This window comes from Condylostylus longicornis, unplaced genomic scaffold (genome assembly GCF_029603195.1).
Source record: "Condylostylus longicornis isolate FDR11 unplaced genomic scaffold, ASM2960319v2 ptg000175l, whole genome shotgun sequence".
NCBI lineage: Eukaryota > Metazoa > Arthropoda > Insecta > Diptera > Dolichopodidae > Condylostylus > Condylostylus longicornis.
The window spans coordinates 264,533-280,180 of record NW_026578143.1 but is presented as its reverse complement, the minus strand read 5'-3'; the positions used below and the strand labels follow the sequence as shown (position 1 = coordinate 280,180).

Sequence of the window (15,648 nt, the reverse complement as noted above, 5' to 3'; positions counted from 1 at the left end):
TATTTTGTTATATTTAGTTTACAAGTTAGTGGTAATTTACTTGCCTGCTGGTAAAATAAAAGTTACTGGAATGAAATCTAAATAAAGATATTTGGATCCCCCACACTCTCGTGGCTCAACTTTTTCAGCTAATGCACTTCCATCCCGTTCCAAATCTTTCCTGTACCTTTTTATATTTTTGACTAATAAATCTTTTCTGGACAGCTCATAATGATTTGGAAAATGATTTATTAATCTTTAATAAATGTAAGAATATAATTATTTGTATGTATATATAATTCTTATATTGTAAGAATATAATTATTTGTATGTATGTATATAATGTAAAGTGCATATATTCGTTATACGCGTATTTAATTGTTATTTATTGAGCGACTTCAAATTGCGAATATGAATAATCACATTATTACTTCGTAATTAAAACCTTGTTGGAAAAAAGAACCGTAGAAGTAACAAAGGTACTGTTAATACCGCTTTAATCATAAACTCAAAAATATGAACATATGTATAATAACTTCAACTTACTGATTGTCATGCATCCTGTATCCACTATCAACACTAAAAATATTTCTACATGTTTGCACTCCTGCCCAATAAAAATTCCAGTCATCGTCAGCACCCACTTGGGTCCAACCACGTTTTTCAAAATTATTAATTAACACAGATTTATCTAAGTCCGTACAAAAACATATCTTGATACGATCATGATTATTAGCCTGCGCTATTCTTTAAATTATAGAAATTGTACAATATGTATGCAAACTTGATAATTAAAATTCATCAATATTAAATCGTGTACATATACATGTATTTGTATATATATATATATGTACGTATTTCATTTACACTCTAATGCATATATAACATACATGCAAAGCCATTTATATGTAATAAATATATACATGCTATGCTCTAGATACAAATAAATGTATACATACTTGCATACATACGTCTACAAAAACATATGTATATGCTTTGCCTTGTTATAAAAAAATAAAACAATAATACCTTCCGTACATATTTCCCAAGTAACTACTTATTCGTCTCTAATCGGGATATGTCATACGTAATTTTGAATGTCTCCTTGTAACAATAGTAATAATGTTCTAGGTTTCTATGAATAGCGAAAATACCATTGGCAAAACATAATGTATATGTATTGACAAACACACGTATAATAATTGTATTCTTTTTATGTATAAATTTATGATTACGAATCTAAATATGTTAATATGTTTTTTAACCGTAACTTATTGACACAAAATAAGACATTAAAGACATTTTTGTGAAAATTTTAACATTAATTAAATAAACAATGTCGTCAAGGAGATTTACAAATGAATATTAGTTTAGGTGGTAACGCCAAAATTTACATACATATGCAGGTTGAACCATTGCCAGGCTTAACGTGGCGTAATCTCTGTGGGAAGATGTGGAAAAGGTGGAGGCTTTTATGAAAAAAATCGTTCTTGAGGGTGGGGCCCGCAAAGGAATATTTCATCTGCTGAAAAATAAAAAAGTGTATGATCGGTATACGTTGTTTTCCGAATTTATCGTTGGATTCTCCGTGGTTGATTTCATAAGTACAACTATTTCAACTAATTCTTAATATTGATTCCGGTATTGTTTTTAAAGAAAAACAAGAGTAGTGTATAATTTATGTTGGAAAAACAGTTTGTAAATAAAAAGTGTATAATGTCCGCCTAGAAAGTGGTAGGTCACTGGTTCGAGTCCAGTTCGACTAGAAAAATTTTTAAATTTTTCTGCTTTTAACTCGCTCCTTTGATTACGTCTACCCTCTGTTCTGCAGTTGTATGAAGAAATTTCCATTATGGTAAAATTATTAGTGTAATAAGCACATTACTTATTAATTTCACAACTACAATGTTGTTTTAGTAAATTCATAATATAATTAGTGTAATAGGCACAATCCTATAAATATATATGTTCTTGTTATTGTGTATTTCAATAGTAGATTGTATGTAGCAGTCAATGTAAACAAAACAAATACTTAGTAATCATGTGAATTACAGTATAAAGCAATGTAGAGAACATTTCGTCGGCAATTTCTTCATGCCTCTGTAGCTCAGTTGGTAGAGCGTCCGCCTAGAAAGCGGTAGGTCACTGGTTCGAGTCCAGTTCCTGGAGAAAAATTTTTAAATTTTTTTGCTTTCAACTCGCTCCTTTGATTACGTCTACCATCTGTTCTGCAGTTGTATGAAGAAATTTCCATTATGGTAAAATTATTAGTGTAATAAGCACATTACTTATTATTTTCACAACTACAATGTTGTTTTAGTAAATTCATAATATAATTAGTGTAATAGGCATAAAACCTATTTATATATATGTTCTTGCGATTGTGTGTTTCAAATAGTAGATTGCATGTAGCAACTCAATGTAAACAAATACTTAGTAATCATGTGGATTACAGTATAAATCAATGTGAATAACATTTCGTCGGCAATTTCTTTATACCTCTGAAACTCAGTTCTTTATACCTCTGTAGCCATTAAGTTAAAAAGCGTATAATGGGTTTACGTTGCTTTATTTCTAGACCTGAATTTTCCACAAAAATTAAAATAACATTAAAATTTAATACACTATATTTTTAGAAAAAAGAACTGATAATTTTCATTTTCACTGCCGAATGAAATAGTGTATGATGCTTTAATTTCATTTAATTTGAAAAATTTATGAAATTTAAATAATACAAAACAACGCATGTTTCCATACGTCGTTTTAAATGTTGACAAAAAAAGCATTTTGTAGTTGAACTAAAATTTACAACAGTGTATGAACGTAATACACTGTTTCCTTTTCCTTCATACACTGTTTTAATTTTTAATATTAAATTATTTTATTCATTAAGCCATGCAATTAAAACACTATAACAAAAGATTTACATGTTTTTTTCCCTTAATGCAATACAATATTTAAAAACAAAAAAAGAAGTAAAATTTGATACGTATAAAGGATTCTTGAATATAGTTTTTTGAGTTGACCCGACAGTAGGGAAAACCAAAGAGTAAAAACTAATTTTCAGTACTGAAAATTTAATAATTGCAGATAAAATTTTTAATATATAAAATTACAAAACAAATTAATTGAAAACAAACCAAAAGCTACTTAGTGAATAATTAATAATAGATAAAAAATTACGGGATGCGTAAGTTCAAAGAGTTGTCAGAATCATCTTTACACAGATTTTTGTGTTGGTCCAAATAATTAATAAAAATCGTCAGATGATGGGAACGTTCATCTTCGTTATGTGATGAAACTTAAAGTGATGAAAATGATACCAAAGAACTTAGTATAAAGCATGTTGAAGGTCATAAGACTATGAATTTGTTGAAGGTCATCACTAAAAGAAGTTGGAAAATCAGGAAAAAAACTTAAATCACAGAACTTATCGTTGGTTACTAATGAAGGCTATAGTAATTTTTGGATGGAAATTGATAATAAAAGAAGTTCTAAAATAATTAGTTTAATTTTACTCAAGCATTTTCAAATCAAGCTTTTCCTGTCACAGTCGAGGACCTCATAATTCTCAGATCGCAACGGCGGACAAAATCTAAATAAGAAATTTAAAGTAGTAATTAATAAATTAAAAATAGGTGCATATTTATATTTGTCGAGATATTACAGTTCTTCTTACAAATTGCAATAAAACACTTCATTTCAGGTTCATCAAAGGCATTTCCATGTATTTCCAAACGAAACTTTTTTGCCTTTTTTACCTTTTTTTGTGAGGCAAAAATCACTTGGCTTAAAATTAAATGCCTCAATGTTAAGTGTCATTCAAAACTGATTAGAAGGAAAATAATTATTTAATTATTTTAATTTATTTTAATATTGATCGAAAATCGATCTTATTAAAATTTTTCCTCCCAGAGTGGGGGAGCGTGACTCCTACCCTAAAAAAATCACCTAAGCTCTAAACGGGTAAAACTGGTCCTACAGACCAACTATTACCTCCGTACAGGAATTAAATACCTTCCATAAGGAAATTGGTATTTTGTGTCAAATCGAAAGCTCTTTAAGACTTAATCTTCGTTTTGTGGTGGGTTCACTATTTTCCGATTGGAGAAGTTTATGTGAACCGATTTTTCTTCATTTGACTTCAATTTCCAATTCGTAGTCCGCTGGCTTATTTTGTTACTCCCGTAATTTTTTGTTGAATCGTCAATATTCGATCCTACTTCCAAAATTTTTTTTTTTCCTATTTGTGGTAAGTCATTTGTGTAAAACAAGTACAACGTTGGGCCAAATATATTGCCTTGAGGCACACCTGCCTTAATTTCTCTTAGCGTGGAGTATTCAGCGTCTTGTTTAATTCTAAATAATCTATCAACTAAGTAAGATTTCAAAATTGCTACAAATGGCAATGGTATCATTTGTCCTAACTTAAATATAAGGCGATTGTGTTATACCTTGTAGAATGCCTGTGCTGCGTCTAGAAATACAGAAGAGCAGATTTCTTTATTTTCCAAGCCTTTTTCTTTAGTATTCTTTACTCTATGGACCTGGTCTATTGTAGAATGGTTTTCTTTTAAACCCAAATTGATGGTATGGTATAGGGCCCCTATTTTCTATTACTGGCTTCAATCTCCTTAATAGCAGCTTTTCAAAAAGCTTAGACATCATTGGTTACAGTGAAATGGGCCTGTAAAACTTTGTTTCCCTCAAGGATTTCCCGGTTTTGGGCACCATAATTACCTCCGCGACTTTCCAAGCCTAAGGAACAAATGTTCCAATGCCTCGTCGGGTAGCTCTCTCAGTACTTCCGCAGTAATAACATCAATTTCTAATTGAGTAAGTGGAGCTATGTTGCCAGCTTCATTTGCGGTAGATTCTACCAAACTGATAAAAATTTATAAACTAATAAAGATTTATAAGTTATATTAATTAAATTTTATAATTTGTTTGTAATATTTAGTAAAAAAGAAGGTAGATTTTGAAAAACTTGTACTAGTTTATTTAAAAAGAAAAAATGACTTAATATATTAGTAAGATTCAGTGAACTTTTTAATGTTTCTATTGTAATCATATTATAGTTTACGAGAAAAGGAAAACGTAAATGCTACACTTACATTTTTTTTTGCCAAAGAACGAAGTAATCAGGGACAAATGGATACAAGCATTAGGAAGCATTAGGAGTTCTACGCCACCGAAGTATTTTTAATTTGTAAGAACTTTAAATTTCATTTTGTTGCCTGTGGCAAATATAATTTAATAAAGTACCTACTAATGTTAAGATTTTAACAATTTAAATAAGTATGTAATTTAATCTCTTATAAAAGAAAATTAAAAATTTTTGTAAATTTAGTTGAATATATAGGTACATTTATGTCATAAAATTAATTGCTTTTTTCATCAAATATTACTAGTTTTAAGAAATATTGATTAAAAATTTAATTTTTTTAGGTAAATATTTCATGTAGTTTTTTCAAAATCAATTTTGTTATGTATTTTTTATTTTGGTTTTAACTGAAAAATATTTTGTTTCCTGTAATTTATTATTATGTAGTTTGTTACCTGAAACAAGTAACTAGTTTGTAAGAACAAAAAATTTAATTTTGTTAATATTTAAACGAAATAAAATAATTTCTCCATATTTTTTGTATTTAATCGTTTTTTATTTTCAAACATCCAAAATCACCATGAACATTTGCAATTTATCCGAAAATATCTAATATAAGAATATATTTCTTAACAAAAAGTATGATGACGAACTTTCAATACACCGCATGTATGTATTAGTAAATTGTACATTACGGAGGCTTGAGAATAAAGATGTCTATGTCACAATGCACTTAAATTTTGACAATATGTATGTGCATACCCCAATGTACATACATATGTATATGCGTATTAAATTGAAAAATTAAGTTTCAACATTTCGATATTGAAAAAAATATAAAATTCATTAAATACAATTCCTACATATGCATGCCCGTATGTAAGTACGTACACTCAAAAAAAAATATTACTACATTTGCTATAGTTTTGCATGCTCCTAGTGATAAAAACTGGTAGAAATCGGGATAGTGCGAAAAAATAGCATTTTCTGCCATATTTTATCGCAATCAATTATTAACATTAGTGGCTATTTTTTTATCTGATGCTGCTAAAAAATACAAGTCATTTTCATTACTGAGATCCATTTATTATTGTCGATGCAGCGTAAAATTTTATTGTTTTCGGACTTATTTATTTCACTCAAGACTATGTAACTTTACTGTGTCAAATATGTCTTAATAGTATTACAGTTAGTGATTTTGCAATTATATAATTAAAGTTTTACAATTCCTATAATTATTTATTTTATTTATGATAACGTAATTTGGCTCTAGTGCCTATATATTATGAATACTGCAGCTAGGGATTATTGCAAATGCAACAATAAAATTTTGTTGTATTTACAATTATTTAAATCATTAGTACCAATCTAATGTGGCTCTTTTAGCAACCTATTAGGTATGTTTCAATTAGGGATTTTTGCAAATACAGAGTTAAATTTTTACTACTTTTACAATTAATTATCCTTATGAAAGCAATGTAATATAGCTCTATTACTTAAATGAAATGGACTGTTCTGAAATTTATTATAACGAAGTGAAACTATAACAATAACTTTTGATTTATTATTAAATTTTTATTGATACACAAAATAAACATTTCATAGAATCAAATTATTTGGTTATTTAATATTTTTCATTCTTTCCTTAAACAATAATCCTTATCAATATGAATTACCTATTTAAGTGAGAATTTTGCTTAATTATGTTTGTGTTTTAAAAACTTTCCGCAAAGCGCTGAGCTTGATAAATCCAAAATTAGCAAAGATGCCGTTGATGTGTCATGCAAGAGCACAAATTCTTGATGGGCAAAGTTATATTGCAACTATTTGTTGACAAAAAATTTTATATTGTAACACTATCTCTTTCTACTATTTCAGTTGAAAATAGTTTACTCTGAACTGAACTTCTTTATAAGTAAACTGAATAGTTATATTCAGTTTACTTATAAAGAAATTTAATTCAATTAATGAAATATTTGTTTTCACCTGCATGTTTTTATATTTTTAAACGAAATTAGCCCAAAATGTTGCTCTTATTGCTTGTTTTTTAATTAAATGTAAGACTCCTCGATATTCCAAGCTCTTGAAAGCTTCTTGGTTCAACTCTTTTTCTAATAATTTCGATATTAATATTTTTAATAGTATATTTCGTAATTTTGTAATAGTAAAAATATATTACCATGTTGAACTTTCACTATACTGTTATAAAACACAAATTAAATTATATAAAAAAAAAATAATACTTGTATTTTAAAATTTCTAATATTTCTTAATATTTTTTTAAAGTAAAATGTTATTGCGCACTATAAACGTGTCCGCTTTTGTTTCTGATTCTATGAAAACTAAAAATCTGATCTAACCCTTATATATTTTTGGATAAAAAAAGAACGATATTATTAACATTTACTTGTATTTGCAACAATTTAAACAATTGCTGTCATGTTTATCACTACAATAGAATGTTACATTTTATTTCGAGAATTTGATAAAAGAACAAATGGTAATGATCGAATATATTACCAGCATTTTATTTTAGCTTTTACGGCCATATTTTTTACAGAATCACAAAAAATATAATTGTCTCAGCTGTAATTAAAGCTGAAGTATGTTCAATTAATAACTCCATACTCATATTCACCTTCTGTTTAATGATATGTTTTTTTTAATTAAAATTTGTAAATTTTATTTACTTACCTTCAAAAATAGGTTTTAATGAGCTAAGTCCCTATTCTTCCAAAATATTTTTTAAAAAATTATCCATTTTTACAGTCTTTAATTTTTATTTAAAATTTTTTTTTCACCTTAATTTTCACTTTTAATTTCTCCTTGCGTATACTCCAATCGAAATATTTGAACTACACTTCTTACGCATGATAATTCAGTAAAATGAGAAAATAGTTGTTGTAATAAATAATACTTCAAATTTAATATAGCATTTTCTTTCTAGATTTTGCATATAGGAAAAGATAGCTATATAAAAGACCAAAATGTCAGCATATGTTTTAGCTATTACAGCAATTTTTTATTACTACACAAACAAATAGTGAGAGTTGTAACTGAATATGCTCTATTGCAGAAACAGTCATAATTTTTAGCTAAATTATTAATGTTCCGCAGTAATTTTAGAAATGTTTTGTTTGCCATGTACACATGAAGAATCTCAGAAGGTCAATTAAAAATATAGTCATAAAATCTAGCTACATTTTACATGTCACAAGCCAGCTATGTATATCACTGCAGAATAAATATGCATTTAATATGGAGGCAGAAATATTGTTAATTTTGTTATTTTTTTTAGCAAATTCAGATATAAAGTTGTAGTTATGTTTTTTGGCTACGAAAATAGTGATCTTTTTTTTCAGTGTACTTATATGGGAATATGTAAAAAATTTAAAGATGTAATTTATATTTAATAATGTTTTTTATTTTCAATACCTAAGAAAAATTATTATTAAAAAATTTTAATTAATTAACAAACCGAAAGTTATAATTGGAAATTTATGTTTGTATGTCTTTATTATGGTAGGTATACTTTTTCTTGACCTAGGTGTATTTTTGAGAAAAAAAAAAAACATTTTTTTTCTAAATACACAAACATACATACAAATGTTAAAGAAAATAATATATTTTTATTATATTCTAAATATTGCAAAATTTTAAATGAAATATATCATATGTAATATATATATAATTGGATATTAAAATTTAATATATTACATCCATACGACATATATGTGTTATGTATTTATGTATGTATGCGTATGTAGCTAATGCCTTATACTAATTTTTTAAATTTATTTATATTATTTGAAAATTAAGTATGTATGTTATGATAAAAATATTTAGTATCTAATATAGTAAAAAAAATGTTTGAATTGATTTAAATTTTAGTTTAATTAAAAAGAAAAATTGTAATGATTTCGGTTGGTTAATTAGTGAATTTTCATTTCTACTTACTATGTAATTTTTTAAAATTCTAATTTTTATTCTTAGTTTTTTAAAAGAATTTTTTTTTTTAAAATTGTATTTTAATTATTCTTTTTTTTAAAAAATAAAAAATGTAAGAAATTAAGAAAGTAATGGAACTTATCTTAATATTGATGATGGTTTTTGGTTGATGAAGTAATGGATGTGTATTGATGATGTTGATTCCGCTTGAAAATGTTGATGAATAATTAGTTGAACGCAATTGAATAGTTGAATGGTTGAATGTGCAATTTATTTGATTGAAGCTGAAATTGTGAATGTATGATGCAAATACCCAAGTTGAAATAATTATATGATTGGATGATTTTGTATGATTGTGATGATGTTGAAAATTCTAACGTGAATATTAACTGCATGTGAAACTGAGTAATGCATGTATGAGTTTTATGAAATTTTACCAAATATTTTTATTTAACCACTATATGTTTTTATTGATCATAAATTAATGATGATTAAAATTTTTTATTTTTTGATTATTGTTGTAAAAGTTATAACTTTAATTTAGTTTAGTTCTTTTTTTTCTATTGTAATGTTATATTTATAAATTTTAAAAGTTTTAATTATTATTAATTAGTAATTTTCTGTTTTATTAATTAGATTTTTATTGTAACTTATTTAAAAAGGTTGCGATTTACAAAACGTATAAGTATTTCACTTTAGTCTTTTTTTATAAATTTTTATAAAATAAAAACTTATAACATGTTTTTTAGTCTGGGTCATCAATATGGCCTTCTTGCCAAAATTCAGCAAGAAACCATACCTTTAACGATTTTTGCACAATGTTTAGGGTCGTTATCTTGCTAATCAGTTTTTCGGCACTTGGCTTTAAATTATGTCTTAAACTATCTATTTTTGTCCATAAGGTTATCAATAGAAACCCGGTTATCTAATCCAGCAGCACTCATACAGTCCATTACCATCTTTACCAATGATTTTCTTTATTGAAAGCAGTATTTGGTTTTCTCTATACTATTGAATGACCATCACTGCCAAGAATATTATACTTACTTTTAACAATAAACGAATAAAAATAGAGTTGACCGTGTCAACTCAGTCATAGTAGTCCTGTGTAGGAATAAATATCTCGTAGCTGACTATGGGGCAGACTAGGGGTCCAAAACCGCACTGTCACCTCCTAGTGGTGGGCCCCGGTAATGGCGGAGGATAAAGGGGTGATTGAAACGATCAAAGTTACGTTCATGTCGTGGTCAAGTCTCGCGCCGAACCTCATGCTTTATGAGTTTCAGCCCTATATCTATACGTCAACTGACGACAGGCGTCCCAATTCAAGGTGGAACAGCATATGCAGATGAATGCATGGCTAAGGGGGAGCTTAGTCGTTAGTATGCGGACTCTGGATCCCAGGGTGACTATACTTTCCTGAGCTACTCGTGGGAACAAAAATTGAAAATGAAAACAATAAGAACAACAACAACAAGAACAACAACTGTGACAAATACAACAACTGCAACAACAACAACAATAACAACAGTGACAATTACAACAACAACAATAATACTGAGGACAACATTAATACAAACACAGTTAGTGCTCAAGGGTCTGCGGGACCAGAGCTTCTCTCGACTGACGCAGAGCAGGAACTCCTTCTCGTGCCAGTAGAGGAAAAGCGGCGCCTCCGATTGAGACGGATAATCACGATCCTCTTGGACCTATTACCCAACAAACTGAGGAGGACTTGAAAAGATTGGACATCACAGGAAAGAAACAATATTTCTCTGGTGCATCCAAGCGGCGTATCGCAGCTTATATCAGGGATGGCATGCCTCCAGAGGAAGCTCATAGATATGAGAAGAAAAGGCTAGAGGGCCTGCGGAAAGAGTGCTGTGGCCAACCATCCCCAGAAGAGGGAATGTCAGAAGCAACACCCCTGATGCAGGGTCCTCAAAAAAGAGGTCGATGAAGGGCAATGTTGAGGGAAAGGTCCCTGGGAACGTTCCTCAACGAAACCCGAAAATGACTTCTTATCGGGATCGGGATGTAGTTTCCTCTGCATCCAGAGGAAAGGCTATCCGAAGTCCAGATGGGGAAAATCAAAGTAGCCATCATGGATGAAATGAATAAAGTTGTGGATTTTCATCCACAATTCACTGCAGCGTTGCAAAGGGATGTATGGATATCCGTAACATGCAATAATCAAAACACCAGGGAGTGGATAACCAGTGTCTGCAAGAAGATAAAGCCTTGGGACGGTTGCAACGTCGTATTACTGGATGGCGATGACATGCCCAAACAGCATTTCTGCGTCACCTACGTGCCAAAAGACGAGACAACCGTCTGTCTCCCCAGGGACAAATTCCTAAGCAGGATAAGGAAGCAAAATCCCAGCCTCAAGATGAGTTCCTGGAGGGTGCTGAGGATGGAGAAGGAAAAGGACGGGGGCTGCTCCAACACCTTTTCTGTGGATGATTCCGGATTGGAAGATCTACGGAAAGCGGAGTTCCGACTTTTCCTGAACTTCTTCTGTGTTACCGTTCGGGTTAAAGGAAGGAAATCCTCTCAAGGTGCTGACGGCAGGGCAGGACAAAATAAAAAACCAACGCTCACTGCGACAACGACGAGCACTTCAGGCCAACCAAAAGAGTCAAAACTCATTGGAAAGTCTGAAGTCGCTCCGAAAAGGGCAGCAAGGGAAACGGAAGGATCATCGACCAGTGCGCCAAATACAAGCGTCCCGGGTGAACCGAAAAAGCCCAAGCATCAGAAGAATTATCAAAAGAATAAACATTACGTCATAACTCATTTAGTAATAAGTTTTTTAATTTGTTGAAACCAATTTTGGAACATGAAAGTACATTATTTTTAACAATGAACTCATAGATAGATCTGTTAACATCAAATGAAGAACTTCTCCTTTATAACATATATTATTCAAATAAACAAATATGTGATTCAAACAAGTATTTGAAGCAAAACTGGTTAGCTCAAATATAAGAGATTCCAACCCAACAGATGACGTCAACAACAAATAATTTTTAATATCATTAAAATAAGTTAAAGTATCAATATTGAAGTCACCGCATACCATCAAATTTTTCATTTTCACAGAGGATAAACTATTAGAAAAATCAAGCAGAAAATCAGCAACACTATGCTAATAAAATCTATACAAACAAAATAAAGTAAAACTAGAACCATTTATATCACATTTATATCACAAACAAGTTTCAAAGCATCACTCGTATTTAAATTATAAAGAAAACAAGTACATTTGAGATTACCCCTAAAAAATACAGCCACGTTCAAAGAAGAATATGACTGATTGCACCTCGCCCTAAGAGTGTAATTAGGTATATTATAATAATTACCACATTTCTATTCATAAATCTTTGAATAACTAACAACGAATTAAAATTTGCTCTTAGACTGCAAATATTTTGCTGAATAACTCTAAGGGTTTAATCAAAATATTACAAGAATTAACTTTTGAATTAAGGTAAGTAGTAGAAGTAAGGTAAGCAGTAGCAAACGACAAATGGATACCCATTGGAATTAGGAATCATATTGAATTAGTAATATTAATATTTAAATTCAAAAATAAGTAAACAAGAAAGAATGTTACACACATTCAAAATTATCTAGTTCATCAAAGCCGTTTTACTTCAACTTTTTACCGACCACCTTCAACTTTTTACCGACCGTATTGTGGAAACAATAAGTAGGTTATGTGATGGCAACAAATTTTGCCTATCGAGTTTTCGGTGGGAATGCACTTCTCCATAGTAGGGAAGTGTAAGTAAACTATTTTTAGCAACCTGTCGGTCCGTCGGTCTGTCGGTCTGTCGGTCTGTCGTTCTGTCGGTCTGTTGGTCTGTCGGTCTGTGTGTGCAAGCGTGTATCTCAAGTTCTGCTGAACCGTTTTTGATGAAATTTTATATGTAAGTTTATTTCCACCATGGCACGGATTGATCAACTTTTGGGATATATCAGGCCTCGGGAACTGCACTTTTTAGCGGGCCTGTTTTACATTTTTGAACATTTTGAAGAAAGTATTTAACCGATTTACTTGAAGTTTCATATATAAGCTTTTCTCGACAGTCCGTGAAAATTGCTAACTTTTGGAAGAAATCAGGCAACAGCAGCTGGACGTTTACTACGGGCCAAATATACATTTTTGCGTACATAAAGGGAGATAATTGACCGATTTCATTGAAATTTAATATTTGAATACCTCGTATTAAAACAATGAACATATAAATTTTGTGGAAAGATCAGGGCTCGAAAACTGACTTGCGGGCCGATTTTACATTTTTCACCATATCTACGGAACGAATTGATGGAATTTCTTGAAATTTAATATTTGAGTTCTGGTTAACTGGCGAGCATTTCAGGGAATTCGGGTAGCACAAAGCGAAACTCTACTAAGGGCCAAATTTACATTTTTTTAGGTATCTTAACTATAAGCTTACTAGTGTCCTTAAAATTGAAAGGAAGTATTTAAAAGAGATTTTTACAATATTCTGTAATCCTTTCATTAACTAGACAATATACAATGCGGTCGGTTATGTGCTGATCACATCAGATTTTTTTAAATAAATTTTAGAATTTTTAACCTATAAATATTTAAAATTGTTGTCTTTACAAATCTGACGAGCTTTATTAAAAAGAGCTGTACAATATGATGAAAGGGATTAATTGATTACGATGTTGTTCTTCTTGAATATGGTTTGCCAAAAATTTCCGCTCGCAGCTTTCTATTCTTCCATTTAAATTTCTTGAACATACAAGTAGTTTGTTTCTTCTTAAATAAAAAAAGCTTTACGCAAACTATACTTGCATTATTTTTCCATATTTAATTACGATTATTTTTTATATAAACAGATTTTATATCACTTTCTTTTAATTTAAACATAGGATTTCTCTTAAAAAGTGAAATAATTTTTAGTTTCATGTTTACATTATTTATTTCTGGTACACCAACAATGTGTAAACATTTTTTTAACCTGTTTTGTTCTGTCCAATTAATTTTATCTTGCGAAAAACAAATGCTTTCCTCTCGCAACTTAATCACTCGTCTGTTATTTTCTTCTAATAACATTTTAATTTCTAAATTAAGCTGATATAGGTCATCATATGATATTACATTGCTTAATTTTGTTTTATTTTGTAAAATACGTTGATTTAACATGGTATGATCAATGTTAACAAACTAATCAGACTTGGAAACAGACTTTGGTGAACTGTTTGAGTCTATAAAATTATAACAAGAAAGAGAACTATTACTAATTTTCTGAACATTATCATCATATAATGACTATTCTTAATATATTATATAATGACTATTCTAATCTTTGTGTAGCACAGTTGCAGCATCAAAATGTTGTGTTGTTTAATTTCATAATTAGAAGCTCATTCTGAATAATTTGAGCGCATGCATGATGTAGAATGCATTTAAAGTTATAGCATTGTACAGAATTCTCTGCTCTCTCAACACCTTCCTTACATTTCATACATGTGACGGTCGGCATTAAATTTTTTTATTTTATTCTTCTTGGCTTTGAAATTATCAACAACAGATAAATAATTTGACATAATTAAAGAAAAATAAACAATAAAGCTTAGCGCAGAATTGTGTATGAAAGTAAATTCAAATGTATGTACCAACATATATTTGAATAAGTTTTTTATTTTATTTTTGCGTAAACCTTTTCTTCATTTGAAAAATTTAATTCTATATGTTCATACATACTTTTGAATATTGTTTCGTTAGGAAGTTTAAAAATATAGGTATACATTTATGTTTATGTATGTATGTTTCACCACCAGGTCGTCAGTGTAAGCGCCCACCTTGTAGCTCCAGCTCCTCTGAGGGATACCTCTCATCACCGAGCGTTCGGTACACAGACCCCCAAAAAGCCCTGATAGTCCTGCCCAGCAGCATGCGTTCAATCAAGTTCGCCAGGGATCAATGAATCAATATGGCTATCAATGCACCACTGATCGTCCGCGATGTAAAGTTATTGAAGGCCTTCTCGATATGCGGAAAGGCGGCCATGGTTTAATCCCCTCTATTTGAGGACCCCTCCATGTAACGTACAAAAGAATGCAGGGCTGTCTCAGTGGACTTGCCCGCACAGTACGTATATTGTGCTGAAGGAGGTTCAAGTTGTTGTTTTTAAAAAATTTTTAACATAAATGATGTTAGACTGATAGAGCTAAGGTTCTTTGGGCGGTTGTGAGAGCTTCTCCTAGCTTTAGGTATAAAGACCACATTAGCAACATTTCAGATTTTTGGAATGTTTGTTAGGTCTAGGTATATATAATTTTTAACCAGGGAAGGATAACCTCTGTAGCACTTTCTAATTTAGCCGGCACTATGTCATCTGGACCAGGCGATTTGAAAAGCTTGCAGATTATTGCTTTTTCCAAGACAACGGCCCCCACACGATTCGACAGCCTTCGTGATTCCTCCTTCTTCGACCGTATACCGGCGAGTTGCTGCGAAATGTTTGGCCACCCGCAGGTCCAAGGACTCCGCAGTAGAGCTTGTCCAATTGTTCCTAGAGGCTGTAAAGTGAATTGGCACGACTGGGTCGCTTGCCAAGACCCTCTTGTGTCTC

At 30.4% G+C, this 15,648-nt stretch overlaps 1 protein-coding gene across 1 annotated transcript in view; it reads right to left on the bottom strand.

Annotated features, from left to right (window-relative positions):
- The window catches only part of LOC129616298 (polyglutamylase complex subunit TTLL1-like), a 123,005-nt gene extending 108,789 nt beyond the window's left edge, over nt 1-14,216 (bottom strand). The window contains exons 1-4 of the mRNA XM_055531878.1: nt 14,032-14,216; nt 4,720-4,863; nt 526-726; nt 45-235 (exon numbers count right to left, since the gene is read on the bottom strand). Coding sequence (XP_055387853.1) covers nt 45-235; nt 526-726; nt 4,720-4,863; nt 14,032-14,216 — 721 coding nt within the window. The remainder of the gene's footprint in view (nt 1-44; nt 236-525; nt 727-4,719; nt 4,864-14,031) is intronic.
- Nucleotides 14,217-15,648: the final 1,432 nt, after the last annotated feature.